The 25049-nt window shown below is 40.5% G+C and overlaps 1 protein-coding gene and 1 non-coding gene across 6 annotated transcripts in view; both read left to right on the forward strand.

Annotated features, from left to right (window-relative positions):
- The window catches only part of LOC112652897 (ABC-type organic anion transporter ABCA8-like), a 76341-nt gene extending 53110 nt beyond the window's left edge, over positions 1-23231 (forward strand). For 4 of the 5 annotated variants that reach the window (XM_025436529.3, XM_025436530.3, XM_025436528.3 and 1 more), the window contains 17 exons: positions 2679-2786; positions 6471-6644; positions 6844-6957; positions 9422-9541; positions 10370-10438; positions 10891-10982; positions 12151-12271; positions 13181-13298; positions 13973-14064; positions 16928-17088; positions 17771-17846; positions 17921-18015; positions 18763-18882; positions 19083-19223; positions 20862-20941; positions 22639-22694; positions 22826-23231. In XM_025436529.3, coding sequence (XP_025292314.1) covers positions 2679-2786; positions 6471-6644; positions 6844-6957; positions 9422-9541; positions 10370-10438; positions 10891-10982; positions 12151-12271; positions 13181-13298; positions 13973-14064; positions 16928-17088; positions 17771-17846; positions 17921-18015; positions 18763-18882; positions 19083-19223; positions 20862-20941; positions 22639-22694; positions 22826-22924 — 1836 coding nt within the window. In that variant the 3' untranslated portion in view covers positions 22925-23231. The remainder of the gene's footprint in view (positions 1-2678; positions 2787-6470; positions 6645-6843; positions 6958-9421; positions 9542-10369; positions 10439-10890; positions 10983-12150; positions 12272-13180; positions 13299-13972; positions 14065-16927; positions 17089-17770; positions 17847-17920; positions 18016-18762; positions 18883-19082; positions 19224-20861; positions 20942-22638; positions 22695-22825) is intronic. The other variant, XM_049113957.1, reaches the window with a different exon arrangement.
- Positions 3699-3805, forward strand: LOC112653049 (U6 spliceosomal RNA). Its single transcript, XR_003131897.1, has one exon. It is a non-coding gene; the product is annotated as a U6 spliceosomal RNA (small nuclear RNA).
- Positions 23232-25049: the final 1818 nt, after the last annotated feature.

Below are 25049 nucleotides of genomic sequence, written 5' to 3' on the forward strand. Positions count from 1 at the left end.
TATTATTTTTTTTAGAAATGTTAGAAAAGGAAAAAAAATTGGGACAAAGTTCAGGCCAAAATTGCAGAATGGTTACATTAGAATTACTCTAGTTCCTTATAATAAATACTAATTATTTGAGCTTACCCTAGACCTACCAAACCAGCTTTTTCATACCTGGGGGGGAGGGGAAATCCTTATTTCTTAAAAAAAAAAAAAAAAAGCCCAGGTGATTGGACTCTATACAAACCTGAATACCTATTAGAGTTTGTAATTATTCTTTTTTGATTATTTCCTAAATATATTTCTTCCTCTTAGAGAGTTCTTTGAACACAGAGACCATGTATTTTTTTTTTAAAGATTCATTTATTTATTCATGAGAGACACACAGAGAGAGGTAGAGACATAGGCAGAGGGAGAAGCAGGCTCCATGAAGGGAGCCCGATGTGGGACTCAATCCTGGATCCCAGGATCACCCCCTGAGCCAAAGGCAGATGCTCAACCACTGAGCCACCCAGGCATCCCCAGAGACCATGTATTTTTAACACTACATAATATTTTATACATGAGGGACACCTGGGTGGTTCAGTGGTTGGGATCGAGTCCCACATCGGGCTCTCTGCAGGGAGCCTGCCTCTAATTCAGCCTACCTCAGCCTATGTCTCTACCTCTCTCTCTCTCTCTCTCTCTCTCTCTCATGAATAAATAAATAAAATCTTTAAAAAATGTTATACTTGAGATAGGGCCTCGAGCACTAATTAATTTGTTAAATGCATAAATGAATGTCAGAGTTCAACAAATTATCTATATTCCATTCCACTATTGGGTTTTATGATAATATATATGGCTAAGGACCAGGCACCCACATATATATAAATGAATCCACCATTACATTTTTAATTTAAATTTAATTAGCCAACATATGGTACATCGCTAGTTTGAGATGTAGTGTTCAATAATTTATCAGTTGCATAAAACACCCCGTGTTCCTCATATCACATGCCCTCCTTAATGCCCATCACCCAGGTACCCCACTACCCCCACCCACCTTCGTTCCAGCAACCCTCAGTTTTTTCCCTATACTCCAGAGTCTCCCATGGTGTTTCTCCCTCTCTGATGACTTCCCATTCAGTTTTCCTTCCCTTTCCCTATGATTCACTGCACTGTTATATTCCACATATGAGTGAAACCATATGATAATTGTCTTTTCCTGATTATGGAAAGAGCCAAGAACCCACCATTATTTTTACTCACTCCTGCAAGATCTTGGGTTAGCTTTTCACAATGTAGTTCATGATGTGTTCAGGAAATAAAAATCCCTTTCAGTAACAATGTGTAAGAAACTAAATCATTAAAGCAAAAAGTTCTAATCATCCATCAAGTATTAATTAATTTTAGAATATATACTAAGGTTCATTTAATTAACTCCTATCAATTTGCTGGTGTCTGAGGAGGGATGCAAATTGAGCAAATTGCCTTGAGCTTCCATCTATAAAAACATTCTATTTTAGCTACAAGGAATTTGATAGCAACTACCTTACTTGACCTGTATTTATGTGCCCAATATCTAAACTCTATTATTTCCTGCAAATCATTTCATATTCTATGTGAATTTACCAGTTCCTTGTTCAAATAAGAGTTTTCTGTAGTGTCAGACCTTGCTCATGTCCTGCTCAAAGTCATGGACTTACCACTGAGTGTGGAGTCCACCCAGCATGTGAGATATACCGAAGAGATTCGGTCAATAAGCTTAATTAAGTCTCACCTTTCTGTAGTTAGCAGGTGTGTCTCTGATGGCCAGCCTGAAGACGACTGGACTCCAGTTATAACTTTTTTCAGTAATGTGTGTAATCAAACAGCACCTATGTGGATCCTGAAAGTAACATGCGAACTGCCTTCAGGACAGTCTGTGAATCTTCTGTCCTCCAAGACTGTTCTAGACAGGAGCAACCAGATGTGTAGCCAAGTACAAAGATTTTTCTTGGAGATTTCACTTCCCCTTCTAGTCCTCTACTTTATCTCTATTTTTGAACCCTCAACCAATATTTATCTGGTCTTGTGGTGTACCTAGAAAGATTCTTATCATCATTGTGCCCACGAAACATCTGAAAGGATTTTTTGACTCAAGCTATCACATTTGAAATAATTAAATAGGAGTTAAAAGTGGAATGTTTCAAATGAATTATCATTATTTATTATTTAACATCAGAATAAATTTTAGAATCGTAACAGAAGAAAATGACAAATTGGGGACAGGCAGCTGGGTAGCTCAGTGGTTGAGCAACTGCCTTTGGCTCAGGTCATGATCCCAGGATCCCAGGATCGAGTTCCGCATCAAACTCTCCATGGGGAGCCTGCTTCTCCCTCTGCCTATGTCTCTGTCTCTTTCTGTGTCTCTCATAAATAAATAAATTTTTTTTAATTTTTTAAAAAGAGAAAATGACAAATCTACTCCCTTTTTCTTTTCCAACTTTGTAATATCAATTCACTCACCTTCATTGAGTCATTTTCCTTATTCATGAATGCGTATAAAGACAAGAGTCAAGCTTCAAAACTGGATGGATAATAAAAGAGTTTGGCAACCTCAACAGGGCCTTAAGGCAGGAGTATATATAATCAGTTTGATATTTTTAAAAATGTATTCCAGAAAATGAATTTTGAATCTGTTATTCAGCTCACTATATTCTTTGCATTTTCAGGAGAGACAGAGTAATCCATTTGAATTCCCAGGATATACCACGTTCTGGTTGATTCTGGCATCATCTTGTGCTCCTTATATCGCCATGGGCAGCATTGATGATTATAAGGTAATAATGAAACCTTTATTACTTTGTATGAATAGAAGCTGAAGGTAATATAATTAAAGGATTTTCCATAGAGCTATTTGTACACATTTAAGAGAGCAGCCAATTCAGCAGTAAGTCCTAAGATCTAAATTTTTTAAGGCTTTGTAAATATAGGGATAAATAAATTGATCAGATAGAGAATCAGATAGAGAATGATTCTAAAATTTATGTGGATATGCAGAGCCTAGAATAGACAAAATAACTTTTAAAGAGAAAAACGAAGTTGAGTGAGTTATGCTTCTGTCTTCAAGGCTTACCACAAAGTTGTAGGAATGAAGAATGTGTTGCATTTATTTAGGATAGTCATATGGGCTTATGAAACAAAATAGACAATTCAGATATTATTGGTTGATTTTCAGTAAAACTGCCAGGGAATACAGCAAATTTTACCAGAACAACCTGACATTGACATGAGGGGGAAAAATGTTCTTAGCACTCACCTACACCATATGCAAAATATTTTGCTTTTTTTAAAGATTTTATTTATTTATTCATGAGAGACACAGAGAGAGAGAGAGAGAGAGAGAGGCAGAGACACAGGCAGAGGGAGAAGCAGGCTCCCTGCAGGGAACCCGGTGCAGGACTCAGTCCCAGGACCCCAGGATCACACCCTGAGCCAAAGGCAGATGCTCAACCACTGAGCCATCCAGGTGCCCCTACAAAATTATTTTGAAATAAATCATATATGTTGTGGTAGGCAGTTATTTCCTACATGGGACAGAATAAGAATATACCTTAAAAGAAAATGAGAACTTGGAATTCATCAAAGGTAAGACCTTTTGCTCTTTGTAAAACACCAATGATAAAATAAAAAGCTTCCAGCTGGGAGAAAAATATTCACAATGCTTGTACATCTAACAGAAGACTTGCATTGTGCTTGCTTTGGCAGCACATACGTTAAAATTGGAAAGACACGAAGAGGAGTAACATGGTCCCCACACAAGGATGTCACAAAAATTTGTGGAGCATTCCATATTTAAAAAAAAATAATGGTGTCAAGAATATAAAGAACTCTTCTATCTCAGTAATAAAAGAGGCTAATTTTAAAAATGGGCAAGATATTTGAACAAATACTTCACCAAAGAAGATATATGGAAGGAAAACGCTCCCATAAAAAGATGGCTGGTATCATGAGTAATCAGGAAAATAGCCCCAGTGAGGTCCCTCAACACTTTAAATGAAATGAATAACATTAATATCAAGTTTGTGAGGATATGGAGACACTAGAACTCTTATGCATTGTTGGCGGGAATATAAAACGCACGATCACTTTGCTAAGCAATTTGGCTCTGTCTTATAAAGCTAAAAATACATTTATTGTATGGCCCAGAATTTCTCTCCGAAGTATTTATCTGGGAGAAAAGAAAATGTCTTTCTACATACAGACTGGTACATTAACATTCTTGGTAGCTTTATTTGTAATAGGCAACTACCTGAAACAGCCCCAATTTCCATCGAACTGTGAATTGTAAGTAAATCCTTGTGTAGCCATACCATGGAATATTACTGAACAATACAAAAGAAGAAACCACTAAACATGCATCAGCATGGATACAACTTGCAACCATTACACTGAGGGAATGAAGACATAAAAGAGTAAATACTGAATGATTTCGTTTATAGGAAATTATCAGAAAAGTAAAATAAATTCATATTGACAGAAACCAGACCTGTGGTTTCTTGTAATCAGTGCTAAAGGCTATTGGCTGCAAAGGAGTATGGGAAATCGGGGAGGGGGAGTAATGAATATGCTCAATACTTGGGTGATGAGTGTGATACAGGAATACATGCATTTGTCAAACCCCATGCAACTGTATACTTAATAGGGGTATTTTGCATTGTTTCAAAATTGCATTTCAAAAAAGTTAATGAAAAAGAGATCCTTGAAATAAGAGAAAATGATATTTTGAAAACGTGAGCACTTAGATAAAAAATAAATTTCAATGTTCAACTGACGATCTATTTATACATTTTCATTCACAGACCCTCCTTCATTAATCCCAGTGATTTTTAATGTATCTACAAATATTTGGAGCATCTTGTAAGACAAAGATTCTGTTTCAGTATCTCTGGAGCAGAGACAACTTTTGAGTGGCGGTCATAGGATGATGGATTTCCATGACTAATCAACCCAGGCCAACTTGCATTAGCTTTATTTACAAATCTTGATAGAATATCGTTTAGTGGCTCCATTTTTGTAACTTTGAAAATGACCGTGCATAGCCATCTTTATCTGTTTCGATTTCTCCCTCTCCAAAGTAATTCTGTTGTCCAAGAGAAGGGGGTGCTATCCACGTCCTTATTCCCTTCTTGGTGCAGAACCTCCAGGAATCTTGGGGAATGCCATCTGCTGGCCTGATAGAACTGCCAGTCACCTTAGTGTTAACATAGTTCTAACTTAAAAAATGTCTCCCAGAGGAAATGCAAACACTTTCTTTCTCTGGCCAGTGTGATGCCACAATTCCATCATGGTTCTCCCAACATTTTGGCCACTGTCTGTCTGCCTCCATTGGAACTTGTAACTCATTTCCATTGTCTCTAAATTCTGGAACTCCTCAGATCTCAGCCCCTAAATCTCTCTTCATGCTACATTTCATTCTCTCCTAGGCAAGCTTAACTAATCCTAGAGCTCAAGCCCCCTTTACCTAACCACATAGTTTGCATATATATTTATTATATAGGGAGAGCACAAGTCTGTCTCCCCAAAGATTATATATTTTATATACATAAAATACTATTTTTTATTTATGATTATTATGATTAAATTATACATAGATATATATAATATGTTTTTTTATATACTTATATACTGTTTACTTAAAACAGCTTTATTCTTTTAAGTAAGTGATACTTTAGGGTCGTTTGGGCATAGCACATGTTCAAATGTTTATTATCCTTCCAAATATTTATACATATGTACATCAATATTATTACATTCATAAATATTATGTATTTTATATTCCTTGTCATACTCTGAATAAACATACCAAATCACACATTTTAAAACTACTTATCAAGTGATGTGGGGTTTGGCACAAATTAAGCAATTATAATATATTAGGCAATTTCAAGTATATTTTCTCCTTTAAAAATAGTTAAATTCAGGGTGCCTAGATAGTTTAGTTGATTAAGCATCTGCCTTCAGCTCGGGTCACGATCTCAGGGTCCTGGGATGGAGCCCCACGTCCAGCTCTCTGCAGCAGAGAGTCTGCTTCTCCCACTCTCCCTCCCCCACTCATGCTTGTTCTCTCTCTCTCCCCACAAATAAATAAATAAATTTTTAAAAAGATAGTTAATTTGCTGATGGTCTCTAATTACGTAAATGAGGCTCCTGTCTGAGAGGTAATCTGATTTATGCTCCCATACATCATTAATCTCTATTTTGTTTACTGCAGCATTAATACTTAGATTTTCTTTCACATATTTCTGCCAGGTGTGTGATGAATATCAATGTTGTTAGTCACAGCAGCAAACTGATCATTTATGTTTGGAATTATCCATATCCCTTGGTCCAGATGATGCTTATAGCATGATGCAGAATTATTACATATGAAAATTTTGTTTGAATATTTCCTTACATAATCCACATTTTCTTAAACCTCAAATTGAAATACCACTTTGTATCTCTGCTGTTTTTTTAATCAGAACAAAATTCAGTCCCAGCTACGGATTTCGGGCCTCTTCCCTTCTGCTTACTGGTTTGGGCAGGCGCTGGTGGATGTTCCAATGTACTGCTTGATCTTCCTTCTTATGTATTTAATGGACTACGGCTTAAATCTCCAAGAGACTTTCTTTAAAATTACAAGTCAGATTATACAAGTAAGTGACCATCTTCATAGAACAAATATTGTTGTATGATTTAATGAAAAAATTTGAAGGTGTAAACTATTTTCATTGATATTAAATTGTCACTAGTGAAATAACTGTAGAACACTGTGCTCTGACAATCTTTTGGATCCTACTGTTTTCTTAGACTGCATTTGTCTTTAACTAAACACACCATTCCTGTTGATTTCAGATCCCATGTGCTGTTGGCTATTCCACCTCACTTATCTTCTTGACATATGTGATTTCATTCATTTTTCGCAAGGGGAAACGAAATAGTGGCATTTGGTCTTTTGGCTTCTGTATGGTAAGTATATTTCTTGTAAACATTCATTTTTTGTGTTTAAATACACAATTCTGAGCTAGTTCTTTATTTTTAAAAATATTTTATTTTATTTTATTTTTTTAAGTTTTTATTTATTTATTCATGAGAGACACAGAGAGAGGCAGAGACACAGGCAGAGGGAGAAGCAGGCTCCTCACAGGGATCCCAATGTAGGACTCGATCCCTAAACTATGATCATGCCCTGAGCCAAATGCAGACGCTGAAATCCTGAGCCACCCAGGTGTCCCTAAAAATACTTTATTTAAATTAAATTTGCCAACATACATAACACCCAGTGCTCATCCCATCAAATGCCCTCCTTAATGCCCATCACCCAGTCACCCCATCTTCCCCCCTTCTGCAGCCGTTTGTTTGTTTCCCAGAGTTAGGAGTCTCTCGTGGTTTGTCTTCCTCTCTAATTTACACCACTCGGTTTCCCTCCTTTCCCTAATAGTCCCTTTCACTATTTCTTATATATTATATATTATATATATATCTTATATATTATATTTCTTATATTCCACATATGTGTGAAACCATATGATAACTGTCTTTCTCCAACTGACTTATTTCGCTCAGCATAATACCCTCCCAGTTCCATCCACGTCGAAACAAATGATAGGTATTCATCATTTCTGATGGCTGAGTAATATTCCATAGTATACATATACCATATCTTCTTTATCCATTCACCTGTCAAAGGACATCGTTGAGCCAGTATTTTAAAATGTGCCCTCAGTAGAATGATAAAATAAAATTACAGTCTAAAATATTTCCTTAGGATTCGTTTCAAAATCTGCATGTTTTATCTTTCTAATTCTACCCTTATCTCTCTTAAAAATAGCTGCGCTAGAAAGAAACCCTGAAACCATTTGTATCTTCTTTTTTACTGAAAAAGAAATAAGCCCAAGGACCTCCACAAGGCCATACAAGATTACAAATATTGTTGCTAGCACAGTTAAAACTAGAAACTACTTCTCCATAATCTACTGAATTTAATTCCATAAAAGCAATACTTATTTTCGCTAAATTAGAAATGAAAAATATGTTACCTACTCTAATTTCCTGTTATTTCTGGGGCCAGAAAGTAAATTATTAATCCAACAAATATTAGTTGACTTCTAACAATGTGTCACAAACTAAGACTGATAATGCAGAAAAAAATAACAGTTTCAACCCTGAGAGGGTACTCAGAGGGTAAACACAGAGGGAACCGCCACCTATTGAAACAAAGTGATAAGGAAAAGATTATCTCTTTTTTAAAAGATTATCTCTATGACAACCAGAGAAGGGAAAGATTAACTCAGGAAAATGAGAGCACAGACTTCCATGAGGAATTGAAACTGGAAGAGTAAGATTTTAGTAGCTAGAGGAGACTGATGATTCAGTAAATGAAGAGAAATTCGGGGTGTGGGGGGGTACTCCAGGCTTATTCCAGGAACTGCTGATGACCTGGTATGGAAAAGGAAATAAAACAATGTGCAGCCTCAGCATGGCCCTAGTTATGGTAAAAACATTGGTTGGAACCACATTGGCCCTTAATGATGAACTCAAAAATTTATTCTACAGGCTGCAGGAGGCCGTGGAAGCCTAGAGTACAAAAAAGAAATACAATCATAAGTATACTTTTAGGAGTGCTGGGTGGCTCAGTTGGTTAAGCATCTGACTCTTGATTTTGACTCAGGGTTGTGAGATCGAGCCCCGAATCGGGCACCACACTCATCCAGGAGTCTAGCAGAGACTCTTTCTCTCTCTCTCCCTCTGTTCCCCCTCCCCCCGTCCTCACTTGTGCTCTCTCTCTCTCTCTCTCAAAAAAATAAATAAATAAATCTTTTAAGAAATAAAATTTAGAAAGAAAGAAAGAAACATACTTTTAGGAAGAATATGCTGACCATAAAAATGGTCATTAGTAATAAAAGAAATAAAAAAATTTTAGGAGGCTTTAATCACTGCAATGTTTTAGAAGAAAAATTCTGAGAGCTTCCCTTGTCCTGGTGACTATCTCTTATCCCTGAATTTTTAATTTGAGTACTTTCACTGAAGCCACTCCGGGTTGGTATGAGCTTCTATTTCCCCTGGTGTCCCTAACAGAAGTCTTCTCTCACTGTTGCTGTTGTGTCATTCCCATTAAATGTCAATTTGCGTTCCCTATGATTATTGCTTATCTACTAATGTTACCTCCAAGAACAATATAATGCCACCTTTTTTTTTTCCTTTTCTGTAATGAAAGGAGTCCATATATTAGATCCTAGATTTCCCCAGTCCTGTCTCATTCTTGATACACCCAGTTAGAGTAATCCAGCTAACTCACTGAGAGATATGCTGATTTCACTTAAGTTTCTGAGATTGGAGTTGAAATTCGGAATATCTTCAAGATGAGTCATCTCAATTGGGAGCCTATCTGGAAATGCAGACTGGTTAACGTGCACGTTCATATCTTCTTTAGATCACCGCCTTCTCTGTGTTTATACTGCTATTGGACTACCGTGAACATGTCGCACTGTACTGCCTCATCTTTTTAGTACCACAAACCACATTAATTGGCTGTATGGTCTTCTATTTTATTGTAAGTAGTGCTCCCATCTGTCCCAGTGTCCTGGAACTCATAACTAGCTATGGAAGTTACTTAGGGTTGGGACTCTCCTACATGCTGAATATACATGACATTTAAAGATTCCTACCTCATGGATTCTGACTGAATTCCTCCCAGATAGGGCATGTGCTCCAGCTAAACTGTGTCAGAAAACCTGGCCCTCGTTCAGGTGTGGGGAGACAAGGTAATAGGTGGTGGGAAATAGAGCAGCCTTTCTACATTCCTGGGCATGCTCCACTTTAGGGGACAAATGAAATTAAGACCCCTAATTTGGGGGATCTTGAGATTCTAGAGAGGCACTCCATAGGAATAAAGTCCTTTTTTTTTTCCTTGCTGATGAATAGAGAAGTATCAACCAATACAAATATATAGATACAGATGTAGAAGTATAGACTTTTACAAAAGGGAAATAGATATGATATGGGAGTGAAGATGGGAAGAGGCAAAAAAAGGAAGGGGCCTTATGATGGATCAGTGGTCACAGGAAGGTGTGTAAGCTCTCAGAGAAAAGGAGAAACACTTTCTCTCTCATCATTTGGGGAGGCTAACACAGATGTCCAGCATTGTCTCACCATGTAATAGGCTAAATCCTGTTGCTTCGAATAAAAGCACAGTGCCTCATAGACCTTGGGAGGAAGGAATACCACCTCTTGCCACACATTTTGGAATGGACACCTACCAATACTCATGGTGACATCAGGGCATGTGCTAGTAGGGCTGTTTAACGAGCCAGTTCACATTTATATGGATAAAATTCATGAAACGAGAAAACTTAGTATTTAATCATTGTTTTTTCTTTAGCAGCAAGCCATGGCTTATTACACGACTCAGGAACCAAGAAGTGTAGGATCATTTCTGGTATTCTTAATTGTAAGAACACACTTGTCTTTAAAAGTCATTGTGTCTTTTATTGTACTGAATCTTTTTAATTCCTGTACACACAATAAAACTTTTTTTTATGAAGATAGATATGGATATTTGTAGCCCATGGATATAAAGTATTTGTAAGATATGGAACAAATTTTTCTCTAAAGATCAACTGACCAGATAATATGCTTTCCAATTTTTGAAAACACTGTCCTGGTATTAGAGGGAGTGACGTAAAGTAATGGTATTCCATAATTATATTTGTTTTCAATGTTTCTGGAAACAAGATTGAAAATGAATTGGGTAATTTCACAATTTGACAAATAGATTATTGGAAATTCGTAATGATTTTTCCAACTGCATCTTTGGAGAAGGCTGACTATTTCTAATTCACATCTGATGTAAACATTTATCTTAGAATGCTTCTAATCATTCATCCCTCTCTTTCTTCCTAGCCTTTCCTTCATTTTATCATCTTCCTTTTTACTCTTCGATGTCTGGAATGGAAGTATGGAAAGAAATCAATGAGGAGGGATCCCTTCTTTAGGTTGGAGAAATCAAATTGGATTCTTTTATTTCAATCATTAATACTTAAAAAGTTTTTCATACATGAATTAACCAATCAGCAAAGAACTGCCAAGTCCTGGGATAAGCTGGGGTAGCAACAATGTGCCAATATAAAAAAATAGAGATCCAAGTACCTAAATGAAAGATGATTTTAAGTAGAGGAAGAAACAGACCTGAAACATTGACTATTACGGTCTCTGTCATCATGATCAGTGAAAGAGAGGACTAGTTACATGCCACTACTTCAGTTTAAAGAGCCATCAATTTTAATAGATTGGCAATTGAAGGAATACTGCCAATCCAGGAAGGAGGAATGGAATGATCAGTAGGCCAAAGACAAATAATTGTGCTCTTTTCCTCTGGTAGTAAGAAGCCCAACTGGTGGATCACAGACTGGTCCAGTTATTAATGGGACTTAAAAGCTACTGTCCTTTTTTCTTTCTTTTCTTTTCTTTTTTTTTTTTTTTTTTTTTCACCATGCAAGGACATGGCCATAAATATTTTATGCCCTTTTTGTCTCCCATTGGTTTCATCTTTAACTCTTATAGACAGTAGGGTGGATGACTTGCAAGGTGAAAGATGACTTTTAACAAATCTAAGATCAGTATGTGGGACTAGGTTGAGATAAGAGTATGAAGGACCAGACTCAAAATGGAGGAGAAAGTCTGACACATATTCCCAAGAAATGGCCAAGCTTAACAGGAGACCAAGCATCTAACTTGTATGTTCTGAGATCATTCTGACTTCAAATACTTCAAATATTCTGGCTTACCCTCCCCATGGGAATGTAATAATGCCTACATGGTGGTGGTGTTAAAGCTAGGGCTTCCAGAAAAACCACGTCATTAAACTATGCTTTAAAATCCTCTGTTAGATAACAGATACCAAGTTGCCCAGTGATAATGGAAAAAGAATGTTCCATAGATGAGTAGAATGAAAGATACGTATGAAGCAAGGGTCACTAAGTACAACAGTACCCTTCAGAGGAACAAGGTCGGGAAGGGAGGAAGGGTCAGCACACTGAAAGGAGGTGATGATAGTTTAATAATACCCAAAATACTCAAAGCATCAGATTTAAAGAAAACAATATTCTTAACACAAGAATGAAAACCCTCTATCAATGATCCGCGGATGCCTTTTGGTTCTAGAATTTCTCCAAGAAGCAATGATGTGTGTCAAAATCCAGAAGCGCTAGAAGGAGAGGATGAAGATGTTCAAATGGAAAGAGTGAGAACAGCAGATGCCTTGAATTCTACAAACTCTGATGAGGTAAACCATATGGAGTAATCGTATCATCAAATAACATAGAAGTGTGTCAGTTAAAGCGGTCAGTCTAGGAGTCTGATCCTCGAATCATCCTGAGTTCCTCCCATCCATGCAAGCACAGATCACAACTTCCTTTTAGTTATGTAATCATCTTGTTTACATTGAAACAGGTTAAAAGCCATGTTACCTCAGTTCATCATTCTTGGGATAAAGACCAAGAAGTAGAGTACAACTCAAGTTGCAAAAGCCAAGAAAGAATGTGTGAATTTTATTTTTTTTAATTTAATTTAATTTAATTTTATTTTATTTTATTTTATTTTAAAATATTTTATTTATTTGATGCAGAGAAAGGTTTTATTTATTTGAGTTGGGACATGGGGGTCAGGGGTGGAGGGGCAGAAGGAGAGGGAGAATCAGACTCTGCTGAGCAGGGAGCCCAATGCAGGACTTGATCCCAGGACCCTGAGATCATGACCTGAGCTGAAGACAGAAGTTTAACCAGCCAAATCACTTAGATGGCCCAGAACTTGTGAATTTTAGAACAGGAACAAAGTGACACCTTAGCATTGTTCCTTGGAGAAGGTGTGATGTACAGACCACAGGGCAAAGTGTAGTCCACAGCACGTTGCCCTTTGAGCATGACTCAGTACTTCTCCAAATCCCTTTGATCCTGTTCTACGCAGAATAATGTGTGTCTGAGTAACTGCCTTTGTAGGAGGGCAGAATGGCCATATCTTCCCTCCAACACTAAGGACCGGGATTGGAGAATGGCCAATAAACGTGTCACCTAGTAGAAGGTCTTCTGTGATGTCATGGCTTGCGCCATGAGGGGCCAACCCAGTGCAAAGACAGGGCTTCTTCAAAGTTGATGAAGAGAATTAAGGTCTAATGTGATTTACTTGTCATTTACAGAAACCAGTCATTATTGCCAGCTGTCTTCGCAAAGAGTATTCAGGAAAGAGAAAATACTGCTCTTCCAAGAGGAAGAAGAAAATAGCCACAAGAAATGTCTCTTTCTGTGTTAGAAAAGGTTTGACTGCTCCCCCACCCCCACCCCATAGCTCTTCCCCTGTTGGCTTGGGGCCCTCATCAGTTTTATGGTTCTTGAGGAGAATTGTTCTGTACATCTTGTGGTTTCACACACAGACCCATCAGCGGGTGACCTTGACAGCTCCTTTGACGGGTCCCTTTTCTAAGTAAAATTAACTTAACTCCCCCTATAGATGGGGCGGAGTCACCTCTACACGGAAACCATAAGCATTCTATGAAAACAGACCACGGAAGCCATGACATTTCTATTTAACGAGCCTGATTGATTTGCTAGTAGTTTGTTATATTTCACGAGAGAGCTAAGTGGGGTTGTGCCAGCACAGTCTGAAGGCTTGACCAGCAGGTTTGAGATGACCTCATTTTGTGGTATTATCACACATCCTTAGGGTCATAGGAGACAGAGCCTGACACACTGGCTTCCAAGAGAGGCTTTACCCCTTCCTATCAGCGTGACTTTGGGCAGCCAACCTCATCTCTGAAAGCTGTCCCCAAAATGTAAAAAGGGATTATGATAACAACTTATGACAAGTAAAGGAGATACTGTATTTAAGGCACATGGCACAACACTTGTCACATAGCAAGACTTGAGACTTTTTTATTCTTAATTTTATTATTAGAGTCAATTAATATTAAGTGTAACCAACTTTTTTTCAGGTGAGGTTTTAGGATTATTAGGACACAACGGAGCTGGTAAAAGTACATCCATTCAGGTGATAACTGGAGACACAAAACCAACTGCTGGACAGGTAGGTGAATTCTGTGGAGAATATGCTATCTCATGGTGCTCAGAAAAAACTTAAACTGTGAAAACTTAGTAAACAGCAAATCTCATTTAATCGTTAGATGACTGAAGTAGTTCAAGTAGCAGAATAATACATTCATGAATTAACATGATAATACATGGGAAAATTTATCGCTGGCAGGGAATAATTACTTATGCCTTCAGAGACATTTAGAGGGAATATCCTGTATCAGATCAGAAATCATTATCAGAATCTATAAGTCTTATTTATAGTACCATGAAGCATGGGACACCTGGATGGCTCAGTGGTTGAGTGTCTGCCTTTGACTCAGGGCATGATCCTGGGATCTGGGATCGAGTCCTGCATTGGGCTCCTTGCAGGGAGTCTGCTTCTCCCACTGCCTGTGTCTCTGCCTCTCTCTGTGTGTCTCTCATGAATAAATAAATAAAATCTTAAAAAAATATATAGTACCATGAAACAGATGGATTTGCACTTTTATTTTCTTACCAACTGTTTGCTTCCATTTATTAACAGTGAGTACAGTGTAACACATTACAATTTGCTTTTTTATTTTTTTTAATTGAAGTATAGTTGACACACAGGATTAGCAGTTTCAATGAACATTGTCTTCCCAGTATGTAATGCTTTCATCTGAGATTAAAATGTTTAAAAAAAAAAAAAAAAAAGGCAGCCCTGGTGGCTCAGCGGTTTAGCGCCACCTTCAGCCCAGGGCGTGATCCTGGGGACCCAGGATCGAGTTCCACATCAGGCTCCCTGCATGGAGCCTGCTTCTGCCTCTGTCTGTGTCTCTGCCTCTCTCTCTGTGTCTCTCATGAATGAATAAATAAAATCTTTTTTTTTAATTTAAAAAAAACCTTTGTAAGCAATTATATTCATTGTCCTTCACAAAGTGCTTGGATCCTGAGACATATTTTTGTAGAAATACACTGTTTCTTGGGAGAGTTCTCAAGGATTGACTCAAAATTGAGCAAAAGTGATGTGAAGTCAACTTGAATTGTACATGGAACTGAACTGTGTAAGGTGGCCAGACACAAGAAAAAGAGCTCAGTTTTATCAAAGAGAGAGACAACACGAGGTATAGAGAACACATTTCCCCAAAAAAACTATGGTGGAAAATAGAAAACCTTAAGAGCTCCTTTGGAAAGGATGTACAGGGATTGTGGAGAATGGAATATAAGGCACCACACAGCCCAAAAGGGAAAGGACCTCCAGGAATGGGATTGATGAATATCCCAGCAAAGAGGGAGGAGAAAACAAAGATTCACAATCCCTCCAAAGCCAAGATGAGATCATGTGTTTGTGAATGAGGCCACTCAGGAGTGTTGGTGGCTCGCTCAACCCTAACTGGACTCCTTAGTTTTGTGGAGACCATTCCTCATTAAGCATGGGCTAAAAAGGAGGTAGTATCTGTTCATAGGTATATGGTAATGAAATATTTTATTTTTTTTATCCTTCCAGATATTTTATTTTTTAATTTGTTTATTTTTATTGGAGTTCAATTTGCCAACATATAGCATAACACCCAGTGCTCATCCCGCCAAGTGTCCCCTCATCAGCCACTCCAACCCCCCGCCCACCTCCCCTCACTACCCCTTGTTCATTTCCTAGAGTTAAGTGTCTCTCATGTTTTGTCACCCTCACTGATATTTTCACTCATGAAAAGGAGTGGAACTCCTTTCCCTTTATTCCCTTTCACCAATGTTTATATTCCCCAAATGAATGAGACCATATAATGTTTGTCCTTTTCTGATTGACTTACTTCACTCAGCATAATACCCTCTAGGGCCATTCACATCGAAGCAAATGGTGGGTATTTGTCATTTCTAACGGCTGAAGAATATTCCATTGTATACATAGACCACATCTTTATCCATTCATCTTTCGATGAAATGAAATATTTTAAAAGGTTAAGTAAGATCTGAGTTAACAAACTGAACTGTTTGGGTGTCATGAAATTAGCTTTAATTGGATCAGCCCGTGTGATCTTTATTTATAAACAATGCCATTGTCCTACTTATTTTCAACAACCTCTTGCTGCACTGAGGCTGAAGGACCCCCTCTCTCCACCCTGCTGGCTCGTCCAAAGGGGCCTTGGTCACGTCCCTCCCTCTTTCTGCACCTGGCCCCCAGCTGTGCCTCGGGTCTGAGGACACATCCAGCCTCATCATGGCACAGGGCTTTGCTCTGGTTCTTGACTCTGCTCCAAATTCCTTTCGTCTGGACTCTTCCATGGCATATGCCCTCTCGGTCTTCCATTCTGTGGTCCCTCAGCAGAGGGTCTTTCTGTAATCATCCTACCCAGTCACCTTCCCTGTTAGTCCTCTCCTCAGTATCCTGACTTACTTCCTTTATAGCACCATTTATTCCAGTAGCTCATTTTTCTTCTTGTTTATTGCCCAGTTCACTCGGTAGAACGAAAACACCCAAGAAACAAGGGTGCTAGGCCTTCCATTCCCCCATGTATCCAAAGCAGACAGCACAACATTTGTTACGTACTCAAAGAACATGTGATCACTGAGTGTGTTCAATAGCAAGTACTTAAATTCATAAATTCATATACTTATTTTCTGACTATGATGAGAAAAATTGGATATAAACTGTTGGCCATGATATTTGTGAGATATTTGATTTTTCAGCTTAGATTAGGTGGTGCACACAGTGGTCGCTCATGGGTTTACTCTCTGACAACATCTCTCCAACGTGGAATGATTACAGGTTATTCAACTTAGTTAGGACCTAGAGAGTCTCTAGTTGTTCTAGGTTTGGTAAAGAGAAAGAGGCCATTGAGAAATGCAGGAAAAACAAACCCCAAGGGCAGGCTCTGAGAGTGAACTTTTCTCTGCAGGTGCTACTAAAAGGGAGCAGCGGGGACGGCTCCCTGGGCTTCCTGGGTTACTGTCCCCAGGAGAATGTGCTGTGGCCCAACCTGACTGTGAAGGAACACCTGGAGGTGTTTGCTGCTGTAAAAGGGCTGAAGAAGGCAGACGCGGCAGTCACCATCTCCAGGTAGGTGGGAGCCACACCTTTTCTGTTCTACAGGGGCGGGAGAGGGTTGGGAGTGAGGAACTTCACTATCAGTTCAGGACAGGAGACTCCGAACCCTGACCCAGATCAGACCACACTGAGTAGACTCCCTACTAGAACCTGGTTTCCCGGATTTCCAAGTGTTCATTTTCTTCTCATGTTAAATATCAAAATAGTAACCATTGGGGAAAGTTATCAAAAATACTAAAATTTAAGTATAAACTATTCATCCTAGAACAGTTGTTTAGAAATCATGATAGGGGCTTATGATATTCTTTTAAAAGGGAAAAGTGTCTACCTGGAGGGATCAGACCAGCCAGTTTAAGGTTGCCTGGCATTGGGGCACCTGGGTGGCTCAGTGGGTTGTGTGTCTGCTCGGGTCATGATCTGGGACCTGGGGATCGAGCCCTGCCTTGGGCTCCCTGCTCAGCAGGGAGTCTGCTTCTCCCTCTCCCTCTGCGTCTCCCCCATGCTCCTGCTCTCTCTCTCTCTCAAATAAATAAATAAATAAATAAATAAATAAATAAATAAAATCTTTAAAAAAAGGAAAAAGATTGCCTGGCATCTGTTTTCCAAAGTGCATTTCTGAGCTCTGCTCCCCATCCCTCTAACTGGGTGACCTGTCCTCCTACCCACTTCCTTAGTGGAATTATATTTGCTTCAGGTTGGCAGATGCGCTCAAGCTGCAGGACCAGCTGAAGCTGCCCGTGAAGACCTTATCCGAGGGAATAAAGAGGAAGGTAAGAGGGGAGACTCAGTGTTACTCTGCGCACCCTGCCTGTCGGTGCCAGACACACTGTTCCTCTCGTTCCAGCTGTGCTTTGCACTGAGCATCCTGGGAAACCCATCCGTGGTGCTTCTGGACGAGCCGTCCACGGGCATGGACCCCGAGGGGCAGCAGCAAATGTGGTGAGGACCGCTACCTAGTCAGGGCATCTGTGAATTGTCCTACTTGTGCAAAAATGGTCCCTTACACTCTTTCTTAGTGTTGGGCGGGGGGGCAGGGGCAACACCTCTCCCTATGGTTAGTAACACCAGTATTTTGCAAACCAAAACCCAAACCTTTCCCCTGATACTATTTCATCATTGGAGAGAGAACAAACATCAGCAGGACCCAGACACACTGTCCCACCGATCTTTCAGGTAGTGGTGGCGCATCTCTGGGCCACAGTCACGGTGTCCAGGGCCCCGGCCGGAGGGGAATGAATGGTCATGCCCATTAGGTTGTAAAGGTTGGGGTGGGTTCTGGATGTTGTCTCGAGTATTTATTCTGCATTTATCTTCTCCTACGAGGTGGTGACACCTCTGCTGTTGGATTCTAGCTCTCCGTTCCTTGGCACAGCCTCTTCATACGCAGTCTCTTGCTCAGCATTTCTCTTTCAACCCCAGCCTCGTGAGAAACGCTGTTGTCTGTGCCTTGCTCCTCGTCCACTGCCAGCCTCCCCTTCACCAGCCCTCACCCGGCTCCCCCTTCCTGACCCCACCTGCCCCCTCCAGGATTCCTCCCTTGCTTATGCTCCTTTTGTTAATTGCTCACAGGCATGCCAGTTAAAAATTCTTTTCTCTGCCCATTTAATGTTGTTTTTTTTATTTTTTTGCCCATTTATGATGAATTAGAAGGCTTTCTTAATTGCAAATAGTCTTTTGACGATTCAGGCAGGCGATCCGGGCCACCTTTAAAAACACAGAGAGGGGCGCCCTCTTGACCACCCACTACATGGCAGAGGCCGAGGCCGTGTGTGACCGTGTGGCCATCATGGTGTCTGGAAAGCTGAGGTGGGTGCCTGTCCCCACCCACACTTGGGCTCCAGGTGCACGGCTGGGGGAGCTTGCGGACAGTAGATCTCTAGCTACTGCACCTGAGGCTAACACCAAGGCCCTTGAGACAACCCTAGCGGCAAGTCAAGAGTCTCAAACATTGTGTTCCCTGTCTCCTTCCCCTTACTGTGACCACCTCATCCACCTCTGACTTCCAGATGTATCGGTTCCATCCAACACCTGAAGAGTAAATTTGGCAAGAATTACTACCTGGAGATGAAGGTGAAGACCCCTGAGCAAAGGGAAAGTCTCCATCAGGAAATTCTGAGGGCTTTCCCCCAGGCGGCTCAGCAGAAAAGGTAAAGATGCTTGCTGGTTTGGATCTGATACCAAATGTCACCTTTTCCTCACTGGTTTCACTGATTTGTGGTGATTGAGAGTCCATACTTAGCCCAAAAGGAAACTTGCAAGACATTATTTGTTGGCCACCGCAGAAACTTAATTTAGAAAAGAGAAGAGTTGATGGAAAATCAGACATAGCCTGTGTCATGGTCCTACTATGTGCCAGATACCGTCCTGGTGTTGTGCTGGCTTATTGAATCCGCAATGAGTCTTTCCAAGGTAGACACTGTTGTTCCAGTGAAAAATCAGATGGTTTCCAAAAGGTACTGTGAGAGTCTGGCCACGACAAGATCATAAGAAATGGAATTGATTGTTATCTTTTAGAATAGGAAACTGATAAGTTACCATAACAGAGCTAACAGGTGGCATAAGTAGAATATAATTACTTTATTTCAAATCTGTTAACACTATGGTAATGGAAGAGCTCTCAGGAAAATAGTAAAAAAATCAAAGGGTAACTTTAGGGTCATTTTTAACACCTAGAATTTACCTAGAAGACAGATGATTTAGGAGGTAGGGGAGGAACCAGATAGGAAAAGGTAATAATAAGTCATAATTATACAATCAGAAAAGGACAAACAGTGTATGTTCTCATTCATTTGGGGAATATAAATAATGGTGAAAGGGAATATAAGGGAAGGGAGAAGAAATGTGTGGGAAATATCAGAAAGGGAGACAGAACATAAAGACTCCTAACTCTGGGAAACGAACTAGGGGTGGTGGAAGGGGAGGAGGGCGGGGGGTGGGGGTGAATGGGTGATGGGCACTGAGGGGGGCACTTGACGGGATGAGCACTGGATGTTATTCTGTATGTTGGTAAATTGAACACCAATAAAAAATAAATTTATTAAAAAAATGATACAGTGGGAAAATATATTTCTACACTGGAGTATAGATATCAAAGCAAATGCCATTCCTCAGTGTGCAGCCCATGACTGAATAGAAATAGGTCATAAAGGCACAGGGAATGAATAGAATAGATGAGAATGATCGCCCCCATAAATAGAGAAAATCGCATCTTCAGAAATGAAATCTAAATCTTCTTGGTTTTCAAATGCTAAAAAGACAAACGTTAATCTGGGAGACAAATTATCTTTTAAAAAATTGTGGCTGAGCATTATTTGGTGCTTAATTCCTGGCAATTTCTAGGCGCCTCATCAGAGACTCAGTTATATCATCCTAATTAGGAAAGCACTTTGAGGAGCATGGGGAAGGTTGGAGAGGCAAGAGTTCTCTAGAGAAAAGACCAAGTCCCCACCTGAGTTGGGCGACTTGAAGAAACTACGTGGCATCGGTCCCAGCCTGGAAGATGAAGTTGGAGGAGCCAAGTGCCCAGCTGGAAAGATGAGGTGGCAGGTGGCTTTGGCAGATGTGCACGTTTCCTCTGCACTGCACCTGCCCTCCCCATCCCAGGAACCAAGGACCTGAGCCTCCCCCGGTCCTCCCCCAGTTCTCCTTGTGAACAGCCTCCCCCCAGGCATTTTGCCTGCACCATGCTGCCTCTTATTGATGAGGATAACGACCAGAGACAGGGCCGCAGCCAGCCTGCACCTGCACAGGTGGTCTCAGCCTCAGCCCCGCCCCTCTCCCCGCAGGTACTCTCCTGTGATGGTCTATAAACTGCCAATGGAAGACGTACGACCTTTAGCGCAAGCTTTCTTCACATTAGAGAGGGGTAAGAGTCATAAACTTTGAAATGAGATCCCAGGAAGCAGGTCATCCCAAGTCATAGACTAGTCCATCGACCTGATGCAAAGGGAATGTGAGCTAAGGGTTCATTTTAAAGATTTTATGTATTTATTTGAAGAGAGAGAGCACCTGAGCAAGAGGGAGGGGCAGAGGGAGAGAGAGAATCCCAAGCAGACTCCCCGCTGAGTGTGGAGCCTGGCTCGGGGCTCGATCTCACAACCCTGAGATCCTGACCTGAGCCGAAATCAAGAGTCGGGTGTTTAACTGTACCACTCTGGAGCCTCTAAGGTGTTAATTTTTAAAATTAAAAATCCCCAATTGAATTTTAGGGGCACAGAATCAAAGAAGTGGAGGCATTCTGTGTGTGTTGGGGGATGGGGGTTAATGGAAGTGATTTTACTTCTGCTTTGTGGGGTTTTACCCATGTGTTTATCCATAATATATATGGAGAACCTAGGTCAAAATTCAGTTGTGTCTTTAAAAAAAACAAAAAACAAAAGAGCATCTGGGTGGATCAGTGGTTGAGTGTCTGCCTTTGGCTCAGGTTGTGATCTCGGGGTCATGGGATCAAGTCCCACATCGGGCTCCCTGCATGGAGCCTGCTTCTCCCTCTGCCTGTATCTCTGCCTCTCTCTCTGTGTCTCTCATGAATAAATACATAAAATCTTTTTTAAAAATTCAGTTGTGTATACATTCAAGGAGGATACTTTCTTTGGGAACACTAAGGTGTGATGCATATTTACAATTTAATTTTATAGGGCCTTGCATATTATTTTATGGCCTTAGGCTATGTATTAAGAAACTGGCCTCCTGTCTGGTCATGAAAACAATCTCTGTGTGTGTCTGTTGTGCTTCACCACTGACCTCACCACATCCACCATCACCGCCCCATGATTTCCTGCCCCCCCGAGGTCATGAACTCCACCTCTCTGAATTGTGCTGGCTGAAACTTCCTCCCTATGCTCTTTTCATTGTCACAGCTCTTTTTTTTTGCTTGCTTGTCACCTTCCCTAGAGAAGGGTAGTCACAGCCCTGATAGGAGGGCAGCAGCCTGGAAATATGTCACCAATGGTACTGGGCTGGTACTGGCCACAGTGCCAATCTGGGAGTGCTTTTGGGACCACGTGGTCCAGAAGGTTGGGGTGCTTGGTGCAGAGAACAAAAAGGGGGTATCACTATGATCATGAAGACTATTAGCAGGGGTACAAAGAGTCTTCTAGAACCAGGAGCCTTCCCATCTATTCTGGTCAAGGAGAAAGGCTTTCGACTCAAGTTAGGACCAAGCTGTCACAGCAGGAAGAGGGTCACAAAAGCTATCTGTTCCCTAGGAAACCTCAGGCATCTTTCTCCATAATCTGAGGCTTCCCTTTGCAAAATGCATCTACCTTCTACCTCTTCTTGTGCTGCATGTGCAAAAACACTGACTCACATCCAGGGAAGGAAACCTTTTCAGCACCGTTTCCTCTTTAAATGTACTTTTCTCCCCAAACCCAAGTGAATGCACAGCTCTTTTTTGAACTGCACGCTGTACTTAAATCAGGACCATTTTTATCGAAACTTTTTTATGTAAGATGTTTTTGAAACTTGCTGTTTGTATGGCATGCTGAATTCTAAGACCGTCTGGATATAAAAAAATAATAATAATAGTAGATGAACTCCTAACATATGTCCGTCCTTCTGCAGTTAAACAGAGCTTCGATTTGGAGGAGTACAGCCTCTCCCAGTCCACCCTGGAGCAGGTGGGTCAGCGGTAGGGACCCTGTGTCATCCGTGGAACATCCATGTACAACATGTGCATGCACCTTGCACTCACTTGGAGCTACAGGGGGCAATGTGACATCTCCGTCTCTCTCTGTCTTGCCCCTCTCAGGTTTTCCTGGAGCTCTCCAAGGAGCAGGAGCTGGATGACTTCGATGAAGAACCTGACCTTTCAGTGAAGTGGAAGCTCCTCCCACAGGAAGACCCTTGAAGCCCCAAGCTCCTCCCACAGAGAGACCCTGGAAGCCCCAAATACTTTATGTTTCCGTTCAAACCTGTGGTTATTTTTTAAGACATTTATTTTTATAGCATCAATGTCATATTTTTAGAAAGTATATTATAAACCCAACATGATTCTTCCTGCGGTGGAGAGGAAGAGCAAGGGCAGGGCCATTGCAGCCACCACATGAACAGAGGCATGTGGCTGAGCCCACCTCCCAGTCATCGCCTCTGTGTCTTTGCGGGTCACCTTGATTCTACTTTTTTGTACAATATCGAATAAATTCACTTTTATGAAATTGTTTCATTTTCTGAGTATGATAAGTACATCTTGTTTAATTTTTTAGCAGAACCTTGAAATTCTTTTCTCTAATCTAGACTGAGAAGTCCATGCATTTATTCTTCTACCAGTTTTATACTTTGTGAGCTGATATTTTAGTAAGAATTTTAAGTGACCATGTCAAAAGCATCATACTTTTTGAAATAGATTTTCATATATACTCTTATGGCTAAAAATATTAAACCATTTTTGGTCATAATATCCGATGTCTATATATTTGAAAACATATCCACTGGTAACACTGTCAATAGCATTGAGATAGTTGCCATTCAGAATTTATTGTAGTTCTTAAATTTTCATAAATCAGTGAAGTCCCACATTCATTGAATTTTAAAAACAAGGCTTTAGAGTTGCCTGTTTTTGTAATTGATATTTCGTGGCTATTTGCCACTTGATCTAAGAATGTTGATACATGTAGTAACAAGTCAATTGACCGAGTTGGTGGGGAATATGAATCTCATATGTGCAGTTTTGAAATACATTTTCTATTTCAAGTATTTTCATGTGTCTTTTTCTTGACTAAGTGGCCTCCATATTCACAAATTCATTGAAATCAAATTGAAAAAAATTGCTCAAGAAAAAAAGAAAAAGAAAAAATTGATCATGTGAGAGCTCGTTTGTTGCCTTAATCAACATATTACCAAATGTAAAGAAAGAAAAAACACCACACCATGATTGAAGAAGTTAAGGGTGGTGGCAAACAGAGATATTTCCTAGAACAATGTTTCTAAAAAATCACTGCATGTGATTATCAAGCAGAACATGTAGTTAAACAAGATTTTCTGAGTTGGGGAAATGACTCTCTGATCAGTCTTTCCGTATCCTTTTTTCCCTCTGGAATCCCTGACCCTGTCAGACTCCAGTAAATTTGAGCAGCCTAGAAAATTCTGTTCTAGATAACCCTTCCCACAGCCTCTTCCCAAGGTCCATTTGCTCATCGGGTGCTGGTGTGTGGTATGTGTCAGAAGGCTGGTTTGTGCAAGCACAGCACCCCCTGAATGCCGCTCCAGTCACTACCTTGAGAAGGTAGGGATCCTGTCCTCCCTCTGTATTCCCCTCAAGCAGAATGTCCTGAAGAACATGCTATTCAGCATTCCAGGTCAGGGGCCCCGAGGGTGGCCAACCTGGAGCACCTCCTTTGTAAGAGAATTATCCAGATAGCAGATTTTGCTCTCCTTAGAACACTGGCCCTGCAAGAAGGAGAGAAGCTACAAGTAGTTGCAAAGCCAGTTGATAGGCTATAAAACCTCACTACACATGGGTCCACACAGTGGATACTTTGTCCACTTGCTGCCCCTGGATGCCCAGTACATAAGCCCCCCACCCCCAGTAAACCTACATCTCCATCTCCTTGGGTCATTCCTTCAGTCTCCCTGGGCCATCACCCAACCTCGGTTTAGAGTTTGTGTGGTTGGGCCACAGAGCTTAAAATAAAAACAAGAGTAAAAAGCTAAGAAGGCAAAACTCAGTTCTTGCCTTCTGTGACTATTGCTGTGTGACTCAGAGGTTTACAGGTTGGCCTGAATTCAATCTGGGGTCTACCATTCCCGACCTGTGCACACCTAGTTTACCATTCACAATATGGAGCTACCGGTGCCCATCTCAGAGGTAGTGGTACCCAACGCATAGGGTTACCATGACAACCCAAAGTGACAAACGCAGTAACAGAGCCAGCTGCCGTTCGCTGTCACCAGTGTCCGGTGTCTCCAAGAAGCTGTCCCCACAACCACACATCCCGAAAGGCTCCCTCTCATCCATAGGCCCTCAGTTCTCAAGG

The sequence above is a fragment of the Canis lupus genome, chromosome 9, assembly GCF_003254725.2.
Source record: "Canis lupus dingo isolate Sandy chromosome 9, ASM325472v2, whole genome shotgun sequence".
NCBI lineage: Eukaryota > Metazoa > Chordata > Mammalia > Carnivora > Canidae > Canis > Canis lupus.